The 13,254-nt window shown below is 43.2% G+C and overlaps 1 protein-coding gene across 1 annotated transcript in view; it reads left to right on the top strand.

The window, feature by feature from the left end:
* The window catches only part of LOC126335068 (zinc finger protein ZIC 1-like), a 226,256-nt gene extending 216,423 nt beyond the window's left edge, over positions 1-9,833 (top strand). The window contains exons 2-3 of the mRNA XM_049997953.1: positions 4,141-4,484; positions 7,965-9,833. Coding sequence (XP_049853910.1) covers positions 4,141-4,484; positions 7,965-8,126 — 506 coding nt within the window. The 3' untranslated portion in view covers positions 8,127-9,833. The remainder of the gene's footprint in view (positions 1-4,140; positions 4,485-7,964) is intronic.
* Positions 9,834-13,254: the final 3,421 nt, after the last annotated feature.

The raw sequence follows: 13,254 nt of genomic DNA, 5'->3' as shown, positions 1-13,254 counted from the left end.
AAGCATCACCAAGCGTTTGGTTTGCAAATTAGTCTTTTATTACAGCTAATCAGACAAAAAACATAAGGGAAAATATGTGAATACTTCCGAAAAATGCTTGTGGACAAAAATGCTCTCATGAAATGCGCTATTGGAATGAGGATTGTGGTAATACTTTTAAGAACTGGAGAGGAAAGAAAGCAGAAATTACAAAAGTGACGAAAACATTATGACTGCGACCTCGTACATCGTGAATAAACTGAATGCAACGTAGAGTCGTTGAAGGAAAAATTGCAGGCAAGAGACAGAAAGACAATAAAACCCATAGAATGCTAAATGAGTTTAAAAATAGGTGAAATTAACAGGTCATTAAGGAACAGGCGCAGGAGAGAGCAAAGTGAAGAACATCCTGTCGACTTCTGTCCTAAGGCAGGCACACCAAAATTCTTATTTTGTGGGGCAGTATTTAACTGCGTAAGAGAACTTTCGATGTCACTGATCTCTCCTCCTGTGACTTTCAAACAATACTACCAGAGGTTCTACCGCAGTGTGTCTGGGAAGAGGGCAGTGGAGTCGGTAGAGGAACGTGGCTTGCACTGCCCGAGGCACACCAATTGCATTAAATTCAGTCGTGTGAAATGAACAGATATTGGAGATCAAATCAAGATACACAATGAAAGCCAGTCGGTAATGCTGATCCTGCAGTGTAAAAAACATGTCGTCATTAGCAGACTGAAATTTCAATCATTCTAGGTGCGTTTTGAAAGTATACCTTGAAAATAGTGCTTATGCACATCCTTGTCGGTCTCATTTACGAATGGGGACTTCGACTGGTGTCAATCTTCTATCAGCATCTTCTGTCGTATTTTTGTAAAATTTCTAAACTGATATTCGCTGTCTGTGGCAATTCTTACTACTTTCTTCAGAACATCGGCCATTTTTACACTCTTTCCTTATCAAAAGCTTTGTCTACGAACGACATTTTCTTCAGAACGTTCTTTAAGAATACACTCTATCCGACGCGAAACGCACTCGATTGTAAATATCTAGTCAGATATTAGTTTCTGCTTGCATGTTTCGCAACTGCATCGGAAATTTAAACAGCGTACCGTTAGAAACGTAGACAGAACACCTGTTAGACTCGCGAGATTCCTTTCTTCCCTCCTGTTACGGACACGTGATAAACGGAACATCATTCACGCCGCGTGAGCGGATCACGTAGGCTCGGAGGCATGAAAATGAAATTAAGAGATAATTAATAAGATTTATGCGCAATGGGGGCGTGCATTATTCAGGGCCGGCCAGTCCGTTTAGCGGCGGCTAATGCCCGTTAACTTGCCGGCTAACAAGGCTGCGTGGCGCGGCGTCTATCAGATGATGGGATCGTAATGGGCCCGCCAGGGCCGTGGCCCGCTAACTTGCAACCTCACCCAACCTCCGCCCTGATCCTGCTGTTGCTGCCTCCCCCACTGCGGTCTCATACATTTCGCTTTCAGCCCTCTCTAACAGTCTCAATTTCCTGCTTCAAAAAATCACGCCTACAGCCTCAACTTTGATACTTGGCAGGCAGCACAGCCGTCTGCTGCAAACAAAAATCATCACGTCTATATGGTCTGGTAGGGCAGTCTTCAGACTTGCGCTCACTATCTAAGGTCGGTGCATTAGAATCTTGTCACGAAATTTCAATCAGTTACTTTCTCTTCTGAATGTCGAAGGAATTTTCCACTTACACATGGAATAATGATACATCACGGTAAAATAAAAGGCAAGAGAACCGTGCACCAATGTCATCTTATGTGTTTTTTCTCGCACTGTTCTAGAGTGCAACGCTCTCCTCTATCCATCTCTGTCTCTCTCTTTCCTTCCTTCCTTGTCTCCTTGGTTCGGGAAATTTATTTACACTGAAGCACCAAAGAGACTGGTACAGGCATGCGTATTCAAATACAGAGATATATAAACAGGCAGAATACGGCGCTACGGTCGGCAACGCCTATATAAGACAACAAGTGTCTGGTGCAGTTGTTAGATCGGTTACTGCTACTACAATGACAAGTTATCAAGATATAAGTAAGTGTGAACGTGGTTTTATAGTCGGCGCACGAGCGATGGGACACAGCATCTCCGAGGTAGCAATGAAGTGGGGATTTTCCCGTACGACCATTTCACGAGTGTACCGTGAATATCACGAATCCGGTGAAACAACAGATCTCGGACATCGCTGCGGCCAAAAAAGATCCTGCAAGAACGTGACCGGCGACAAGTGAAGAGACTGTCACACAACCGTTTTCTCAGGTTATAAGTTGCACCTTCTGGAATGTGTATTGCTGTGTCATATGGTATAGGGAGCTATTACAGCATGCTGCAGACTAACACTTGGCGTAGCCAGACAAACGTCTCAGACTTCTTCAGTTGGTAAAACTACCATCGCTGATGAATGTCCAGTCTGTCTTAGAATCGCGATGAACTGTCATCACGTAACCGATTAAAATATGTTTAAGTGGGCCTGTGCCAAGCAACAGACGACGCCGTTGGTAAACAATTTTTTCCTGGACAACATTAACGACGGCCACCGTCTGTTGCTTGAGAAAGGCCCGCTGGAGCGTACTTTCATCGGTTAAGTGATGATAGTTCATCCTGATTCTAACACAGACTGACATTCGTCACTGATGAGGTTTTTACCATTTGAAGAAGGCTGACAATTTGCCTGACTACGCCAGCTGTTACTCTGCGGCGTTCTGTATAGCTACTCTTCAACGACATCTACTCCATCCGGCTGAGAGGACGAGGAGGTTTTGGTTTTGACTTAGGTGGGTATAGACTGGAAACGGGTTACCGTCATGAAAACTCTTATGAAGCGTGTCACTGTAAGCTCGTAACTCTTGAACACGCTGCAGCCTGAAACATTCTAAATTTTAAGGTAATCCATCGTGCAGCTTGTGAATGCTTGCATTGCATTTCGTGTCGGCTACTTTGAACATTGTTTGTAACATGGAATTAATTAATACTGTATGACAGTGGTTCCCAACAGGTGGTCCCGGACCCCCAGGGGTCCGCGAGCTATGCCAGAGGAGTCCGCAAGATGCTATTAGAATAAAAAATATATTAAATATATTTCGTATGATAAAAGATTTTTTGTTTTGGCCGGTTTTTGCATGAGCAGAGCTTTAGCAAACGCTACCTTCTGCGTCTAGCGTCTTCCTAGAGCCAACTGACACTAGCACACCTTGTATGAAGTTAAGTGTTTTCTTATTTTTTACACAAGTCTATTCAATGCAATCTCAAGTGTAGTACACTTGAAAGACCAATACACTCAGTTTTAATTCTTTCCTGTTATTTTCAGTTCATACTCAATTTTTATTTTTTAAGGATTTCGCCATACTAAACACCCAGATTTGAAGACAAAGATTTTGAGCAATAATCAAAAATTTAACAATAACAATGATCGCTCAATTGAAAAAGTTTTATGCTCAATATCTTTCCAATAATGAATATGTCAATGTTTTTTTCTATGTACCAAAAATAGAACATGTATAAAAAGACTCTTAATTTGGCTTTTTAGGTACTTGATACTGTGATATGACACTGTACCAATCATGCTCGATGAGGGAGTCCTCGAGAAAATTTTGTTGGGAAACCGTGCTGTATGATATAACAGTCCTAATTCTCTCATTGCAGAATCCGTGTATTTTCCTGCACATATGTTTATACGAAGAATTTTGTTCTTCCTTTTCTGCCCAGAACTGATTGCTCGAAGCTGCTGCACCTGTTAAATATCCAGCCTAGTAAAGTCTATAACGTACCGGGCTGGACAGAGCGCTCGTCTTGGATTCTGCTAATGTGGTCTTGTGTCTCGTGTGTGTTTGATGTAACTGCCATCTTGGCTTTGGCGGCAGCCAGCCGGTGTGGCCGAGCGGTTCTAGGCGCTTCAGTCTGGAACTGCGCGACCGCTACGGTCGCAGGTTCGGATGTTGCCTCGGGCGTGGATGTGTATGATGTCCTTAGGTTAGTTAGGTTTAAGTAGTTCTAAGTTGTAGGGGACTGATGACCTCAGCATTTAAGGCCCATAGTGCTCAGAGCCAATTTTGGACCTTGGCGGCACGGCGCGTATCTCGGCGACTGGCAGCAGGTGGGCTGAGCGGGTTGTCGGTGCTTTTGTTTCAGGCGAGAAGCCGTTCAAGTGCGAGTTCGAAGGCTGCGACCGGCGCTTCGCCAACAGCTCGGACCGCAAGAAGCACTCGCACGTGCACACGTCGGACAAGCCGTACAACTGCCGCGTGGCGGGCTGCGACAAGAGCTACACGCACCCGTCGTCGCTGCGCAAGCACATGAAGGTGCACGGCTGCAAGAGCCCGCCGCCGGGGCACCCCGCCTACGACAGCGACGACGACGCCGCCGCCGACGGCGACGACTCCAACTCGTCCGGCTCGGCCGCGTCCGCGGGGGCGGGCCCGCCCTCGCCCGACCACCCCCAGCCGCCGCCGCCGCAGCCGCCCCAGCAGCAGCACGTAAGTCGTCGTACCCTGCGTGTACCATGCGAGCCGCCGGTGTGGGCTAGGCGCGGGTATCTCTGCAGCGCAATGGGGCGAAGTGGAGCCACCTGTACGAGTTATTGTTGTCATTCTGAAGACTGCTTTGATGCAACTCCACACCCTAGCCTAAGCTGTACAAGCCTCTTCATCTCCGAGTAATTGCTGCAACCTAAATACATTTGAATCTGCTTACTGTAGTGAGACCACAACCAACATGATCTTGCTGTGTTGGTACTGCGAGGTCATGAAGCTGCAATGTATGGCCAACCCTCTGTTTATTTTAGAGAAAGCTTTTGACAATGTTGACTGGAATACGCTCTTTGATATTCCGAAGGTAGCATGGTTAAAAACACGGAGCCGAAAGCTATATACGGCTTGTAGAGAAACTAGACTTCAGTTGGAAAATCGAAGGGCATGAAAGGGAATCAGTTGTTGAGAAGGGAGTGAGACAGGTTTGTAGCCTCTCCCCAATGTTGTTCATCGGTACACCGATAGAGAAAATGAAAAGAAAAAACAAAAAAAAACAAAAAACGTTGCTATAGGAATTAAAACAAAAATTCGAGGTTTGTCGATGACATTGTAATTCTGTCAGACAGCAAGGATTTGAGGACTTGGACGAGTATTTAAGCAGAATGCACAGCGTCTTGCAAGACAAAAGATGAACACCAACAAAGCAAAACAAGGGTACAGGAATGTAGTCCAATTAATAAAGGTGATTCTGGGGCAACTATAATGGGAAACGAGACTGTAAAATTAGTAGATAAATTTTGCTATTTGGCCTGCCAAATTAGTGGTTATGGCCGAAGTAGGGAGGATATAAAATGTTGAATCCATTTGTAGATGACCATGACTAGAAAATCACTGCTGTCTTCAAACCAACCTTCAATTTGAAGACAGTTTTCTTTTGATTTTAGTACGAATTATACACTATATAATACATTGGAGTTCGTAAAACACTTAAGTTACTGGAAAATTCATTTGTAATGGGGCATAACTTAACACAGGTACACTGGACAATCAGTCCGGTTTTTCTGTAGCTAATTTGGCCGTATCTTATAGTAAAGACTGCCTGAGATATGTTTGTCGCTTCTTCTGGTGGTTCTTGTGCTTCCTCTTCATTCGAGTACTTCAAGGAGAAAACCTGTTTTTGACCATTGTGTCGAGGGAGCAGAATAGATGTTGCTGTTACATGAGTTATCTAGTTTCCAGACTTCAATGTGCAAGGATGAAGTTTATATTCAGTACCTTCCAGCTGCTGTGGCGTTTTGTAAGTTTGCTGTTCTGGTGTACCTGTTTATCTTATGTGGTGTGAGCCACATTATTTTTAACTGATCCTATAGACTTAACAACAAAGACAAGTACACCCCCATCAATAGAACCTTGAGTTCCAGCTATCAGCTGACTACAGGAGTATGTAACTATCACTACAGATGTGCGCTCTCCATATACGTGTAATAGACTGAGGTGACAGAAGTCATGGTGTACCTCCTACCATCGTGTCAGACCACCTTTTGCTCGGCGCAGTGCAGCAGATCACTGTGGTATGAACTCGACAAGTTATTGCAAGTCACCTGCAGAAATATTGAGCCATGCCGTCTCTATAGTCGTCCATAACTGCGGAAGTGTTGCCAGTGCGAGATTTTGTGCATGACCTCTCGATTATATACCATGAATGTTCGATAGGATTCATTTCGAGCTACCTGCGTGGCCAAATCATTCGCTCTAACTGACCAAAATATTCTGCAAACCAACCGCGATCAGTTGTTGCCTGGTGACATGGTACATTGTCATCCATAAAAGTTGCAGCGTTGTTTCTGAACATGAAGTCCACAAGTGGCTGCAAATCGTCTCCAAGAAGCCGAACACAGCCGGTTACAGTATGCTCTTTATGTTTTTAGAAGTCCTTTCTATCCTTTGGCCGTCCTCCCCATCGTACTTTGCCGAGACTGCGTGTAGGTCGCACCATGCCTGTCCACGAGTTCCTTTTGCGTCGAGAGGATTCCCCTCAATGGAGCTGCGGCCCATATTCTCGCGGAATGAGCTCTGCTGCATGATCTGAGACGAGCAGTCAACCTGTTTACCTAACTACCTCACATACTTTCGGACGACAGGTTAGAAGTGTCCTGAGCGAAAGCAGATTTTATCAACAACAACAAAATGTAAAAAAAAAAATGTAATTGTTCTCTCCGTTCTGTGTCAGGGTTAGTTTTGGAGGTTTCCACTTACTGGGGAACGTGCCCGTAGTGGCCTCGTGCTACTTGCTCCCTCTGGACGTACGTTTTGAAATTTGTATATATGTATTTTCTTTGTTTAGCTGTCTAATCTAATTGACTCTCTAATCCCAACAGACCGCATTTTCTCACCCCATAGTATTTCTCGCCCCATTTTCGTTGTACAGAGTATGGTGGCCATCTTTGCTTTTTCCTTCAGAGACCTACTACAGTTTCTAGGTATGCGGATTTTATCCCACTTATAACTATCTGACTAAAGCTACTGTCAGGAACATTCAATAACAATGACATGGTTACAGACCCTGCATCATTTGTCTGTGAATCGAGGGACTGATATCGAAGTAGTTTAATACCTTTAAACCCATAATCATCATCTTCACCATTTGATGTTGTTAGTCTGATCTCGTAGACGCAACGTGGTCGTGTTTATACTACTTCGTAGTTAAAAAGTCTTTTAAATTTTTTTGTGGTAAAATCTTCTAAAAAACTGTAGAGTCCGCTTGTAGCTGCCAAGACTCACGTGTTGAAAGATCGAGTTTCATCTTATTTTGCGATAATGAATCGCCTCTTAAGGTTAATTTCACTGGATTGCATACGCTAAAAAACCAGTACGATCTCCCAACGCTCTATAAGGCACATATCTTGACAGTGGATGTTGAAATATGGATCAACAATCTTAGATAATTACGAGTGGAACTAATTTGGGCCAGTGGTGAATTCCTGATGCTACTTAGAAAAGCAGTTATGTCGGCTGCAATGAGGAAATGATGACATCGCGTGCAGACGCAGCCGTTAGTAAGTCATAAAGAAAACTGACTTAGTATCATGAGGAATTCAACACCGGTCGAAATTAGTATATCCCTTTGTGATAACCCGTAATTATCTAAGGTTACTGATGGTTCTTTCAATATTCATCGCATTTGATGTTGCTAGAATATGTGCCTTGTAGAACCTTGGGAGATCCCATCACTTTAGCACAATAATGTATTCCAGGCAACTGAACGTGAAAATCTCACCGGTTGAATCTTGATCTCACAATAACTGACGATCGGCAGGTACAAGCGGACTCTATTTTTTTTTTTTTTTTGGAATATTTCACCAAAAAATTTTGAAAAACTATGGATAAATTAAGCTGTGGTTGCCCAGAGAAAATGCTTATGTTCATAGTATTTCAGAGTCCACTTAGGGGTAGTGACAGGAGCGGTTTCTCTTTTTGTTTTGGCAGGCCGGCGCGACCAACCTGTCCGAGTGGTACGTGTGCCAGAGCATGCCGACGCCGCCCAGCAACGACCACTCGCCGGTCAGCCAGCTGAGCCACCACCTGGGCCACCACCCCATGATGCACCACCACCACCACCACCACCACGGCGCCGCCACCGCCTACTGACGACCACCCCTCGGCCCGCTGGAAGCGTCTGCGCAGCGCCTCGACCTGGCGCTGCACTCGCCGTGACCGCCGGCCCTGCCACCAGCACGCCGCAGGACGCCCACGCCCGAGGCACCAACCACAGGCTCCGCAGACCGGACGTGGACGCACCAGCTGTTACAACCCAGTTCTGTACTCCCAGATTGACTCCTAAGGACTGATACCCTCAGATCTCTTGGTGTTCCGTTTCCTCTTACCCAGATCGACACTAGGGGACTGATGGCCGTACATCCAGTTCCCCAAGATCAAGGGCTGAGGCCCTCAGCTCCTCCAGTTTCCAGTGTATGCTTTCGGAAATCGAACTGTGCCTTCCACTGTAACATCTCTCAGTGCTCTTGATCAGGATGTAACACCACTGCGATCCATTTGGTTCCCTGTGAATAGCGAGAATCAAATACTGCGTTGGACAGAGAATACAGTGTTTTAAAGTAAGGAAACTATCTATGAGGACCACGCATTTCGATATCGTGCTCCAAGAGCGTTCATTACATCGTCAGATATTATGACATTGAGTCTAGAAAGAGGAGCTGGAATTTTGTTTTCCACTGTGGCTAACAATGATCATCTTCAAATAACATTACTGTTATCTGCTTTTTCATATGAGGAACATCTCAGCAGCATGATAGTTTGATCCAGATTCTGGAAGGAAAAAAACTATTACCTGCAAGAATGAAAATTTAAGTAAAACAATTCTGTGTATTTATCGATATCTTCACTCACTAGCATCACTTGACATGTTCCTTGGAGCTTATTAGTTCCCTGAAATAAGATGGACTAGTGCCTTCCACAGTGGATAACACGACTCCCTTCGTTCCTATCACTTAGTAATGCTACTGTGATCACGTTTTGCTTTGTGTAAACAGAGTGATTGGAAGATCACACTGGACTGAGGATATAGAATGGAATAGGGAGCAATTAAATGCAAAGATTACTGCAGCTGGTGGACATCACTTAATACCTTTAGTCTGTGACAAGATCAGTCGTTCAACAAAATTACATCGTTCTTCTCTTCGAAGATAAAAACATTATTCCTTCCTGTTTCTTTCATCTTCTCACTGATAAGGAGCAACCTGCCGCTATTATCCTACAAGCCCTCCACTCTGGCTGTTTGCGACTAGAATATCCGTGTGGCTTCTCACGGCTGGGATCGTGCCGGAACACAAGATGGACGGCGTGTAACGAGTGCTGTGTTGTGCTGTGGTGAGGTGCGGTGGGGGACAAAAGAAACTTTTGCAACGCGCCGACGGAGACCGAGACTCTTATTTTCAACGTACTGTATATTGTTTGTGCCTTCTACCATTAAGATGTAAACATTACCAAAGATATTTGTCCTACTGTACGTTCAGTGCATCCATACTTTAAGAATACGCCGCGAGTTGGAGAATTCGGTCGGATGACTGCCGTCCGTCGACAGTGTCAACGTAATAAATAAACTTTCCTTCGGAGCCATGTGCTTGCTGTGGTCCCGATGCGACCGCCTCGAAAATTTGTCTGCTAATTTTGACGGCTGTGCTACGCTTACAGATGTTGTATACAAAATTTTGCAAACACATTGATGTAGTCTGCCTAAGTATTGTACCAGAAATATTAAGTCTTAAATTTAATCTGTTGTAAATATGTATCATAGTGTGACAGAAATTACGCTGAATACAAAATATGCTCAATGTATACATGTTGTATTACTTGCTGGTGCAATTTAAAATGACCCTTTGCTGTGGTAGTAAAAAAGTCGGACACGGAATATAAAAGGTTTGCACATCCCAACCTTTGTATTTTGTATGATAGAGTTTGTATTTTTCTGTTATTACCTATCGTCAGAAATAGACGATCGAAGCACATTTTTGAATCGGATCAGTTTTCCATTGTTCACAAATGTTTGTAACAAACACTACAATATCACATCCAACAACTCAAATTTAACTTTTACGGCTTGTCAGGACACACATTGGCTCTGTAGTTGTACAATTCGAATTGCCACATCAATCCTGGACAATAATCTTACAACGCTGGGCAATAAATATGCAAGGTACTAGGACACCATGTGAAAACATCGAAACCATCGACAGACTAGTTGTGGGTAGAGATGTAAAAATCCTAGTGTCAAACCAACAAGAACATACCATTGCACGAAATCCATTCGTTTTTGATGACACTTTTGGCTTAAACTGAAACTGCACATCAGTGAAATTGGAATAGTAAATTGCGGCTCGCGTTATTTCAACCAAACATGTCAGTTGTGTACACATAAATACTGATGAAAACTTGTGTTACTGATAGATAAAACGGAGCAACTGCTTGAGCTGTTGGAAAAAGGAAGTTCGTGGTCTGGATAGTGAACAGGATCACAGGCAGAGGTAAGTCCTCTGACATCACACCTGCAGCGTAACTCACCTTGAAAGTTTTCCTCTCAAACTACAATCGCTAAATGCTGAATTATTGGTCTCTAGCCGTGTAGCACGAAACGCAATTTATCAATGCTTCAGTGGTTTCTACCAACCTTCTTTTTCAGCCTCTTTCTCTCCATTGTGTTACGTTTCCTGTTCGCGTATTCATATACACCCATTGTTTCTATTTTGCTATGGAACACATAATGACGCAAAATTTTGCAATCACATTGATGTAGTCTGCCTAAGTATTGTACCAGAAATATTAAGTCTTAAGTTTAATCTGTTGTAAATATGTATCATAGTGTGACAGAAATTACGCTGAATACAAAATATGCTCAATGTATACATGTTGTGTTACTTGCTGGTGCAATTTAAAATGACCCTTTGCTGTGGTTTTACGACCAGCTGGATAGCATGATTTTTGAAGCAACTTTCATAAACATATATAATTATAACATCATAGAAATTCATACATACATGTTGCTAGCAATCCGATGGGATATGTATCTGTCTTAATTCGGTCTATAACAGCAACTGCTTTATATTATCATGCCGCATACCAACAATAATTTCAGCCCTCGAGGAATCCCCTCGTTCCTATTAATTTTGCCTGTTTCAAAATATACGCAGTCACCTTAAACTTCATTTGTGTATTTTTGTAGGTGAGGATATTCAGCGCCAAATAATGGTTAAAATTCGTGATGAAACCTTCACCTGTTTCTTATTTTGAACAATTCGCTACTAGTTTCGGCCAGGGACCATTATACCAGGTAATCTTGATAATGGTCTTTGGCCAAAACTAGTAGCCAATTGTGCAAAATAAATGACAGTTTAATCTTCCATGATACGTGGAGCAGCAACTGTTTACTGCGTATACTACCCACACCTGTAATTGTTTAATTGGAGCACTAGTCACAGAGGTAGAGATTAATCATGTTATTGATGGGAAAGACAATACCTACTTGAACACTATGACACACTAGAAAAAAAATCGATTTACTGCTCCAGTAACTTTTTAAGGTCGATTACTCGTTTCGATGATTATGACAGCATCACAGATCTATTTCGTTATTTTTACATTGTAGTCATTACTTACGGCAAATGGAAATTTGACTAAAAGGTTATCCATCGTCTAGCACTAGTAGAGACATGTCAGCTCAAATTCATAGCACCAAAAGATGATTTACACACTTCAAGAAGCTATCGTTACTGCATAGCTGAATAAATACACTTACTGCATACTACCATAACGTCCACTCGTATTCGTCACTGCACATCACAACGATTTGAAGGTCTTACAATGCAAATATAACAGGTTTCAGAACACGTATTTTGGACTTCGTTAGAAGGCACAGCAGAGGTAGTGATAATTATGAAAAATGTAATAATATTACCGAAGAATCTACTCGAAATGTCATGGTACAAAATCGGACACAATTAGACCTAACAGAATTGACGGAACACTATTATGAGGAGCGCATTTGGACCGCATCATTTCCGCCATAAATGTTATCATTAAATAGGGCGATTTGGTTGGATGTCCAAGAAATATCCTTTAAATAAAGTAGAGTGTATTGTAGAGGAGTGCTGATGAGTATATGTAGGTTATCAAAGTCAAAGTTGCATGAGTAACTACATTGGTCTATATTACTAAATAGCTAACGCAGTTCATGGGACACGGTCACAGATGGAGGTTGTGTATCTAATGGCATGTAATGGAAACAAATTTGTTTTTCAGTATTTTCATGTACAAGGAACGGTCATAAAGTAAATGTACAATGGACATAATGGGTTGTGGCTTTTTGTCTTTGGAGGGTTGACAACACTGAATTGTAGAGACGGGGTGGGAGTTGGGGGGGATCCTCTGACGAGACGGAGCATCGCAGGAACTCACGTCGTAGGGTCCAGTTGTTTGAAAGATGTTAGTAAGAAAGCTCGCCATCTGCGGGCTGCCTGCTGTGCTCCACTTATTGCTCACGTAAGGAATGGCACCTACCGAAATTTTTCGCGAGTAAAACGGTTTATGGGGAAGGTTTTATGAATAGATCGAGTGTGTTTAAGTGGTGTAGGCAGGACAAGTGTTCATGACGAATAGAGAAGTCCTTCCATTATCGCACAAAAATAATGGAAACTGTTCATGAAGACTACAGATTAACAGTGGATGAAATTTTCTGCGATCCACATCTCTCTGGAACCCTCTTATAGGCGACACTCATAGAAATGCTGACATATCGGAAATTGTGCACAAGATGTGTCCCAAAATAGATGACACAGCAGTCGAAGAGAAGTCGGGAAAATAGCCTCCGCGAGTTTGTTGAGCGATCTGAATTGACAGGTGAGGATATCGCGATCACTATGACCGTAAATGAAACGTGGGTGGCTTATTACATGCCGAGACAAAAACACAGTCGTCGCAGTCGCGTTACACAAATTCCCTATCTGCAGAAAACTTGAAAATCGCAATCTCGAGCAAAAAGAACGTGGCCTCAGTATTGTGGGACCAAAAAGACACGAACCATCAATGCACATAGATATTGTGAGTCCCCCCTAAAGAACACAAAAGAAAGGGGATTCTGAGAAAGGAGTGTACTTGTTGCACGACAACGCCCATCCTCACACAGCCTTAGCCACCTAGGTAGGCTCTCTTTGACATTTAATTGGGATGTTATGAAGGCCCTCCCCCCCCCCCCCCCCCCCCTTCC

This window comes from Schistocerca gregaria, chromosome 2, assembly GCF_023897955.1.
Source record: "Schistocerca gregaria isolate iqSchGreg1 chromosome 2, iqSchGreg1.2, whole genome shotgun sequence".
NCBI classification, from domain to species: Eukaryota; Metazoa; Arthropoda; class Insecta; order Orthoptera; family Acrididae; genus Schistocerca; species Schistocerca gregaria.
The sequence above is the reverse complement of the archived record's forward strand: the minus strand, read 5'-3'. Positions and strand labels throughout refer to the sequence as shown.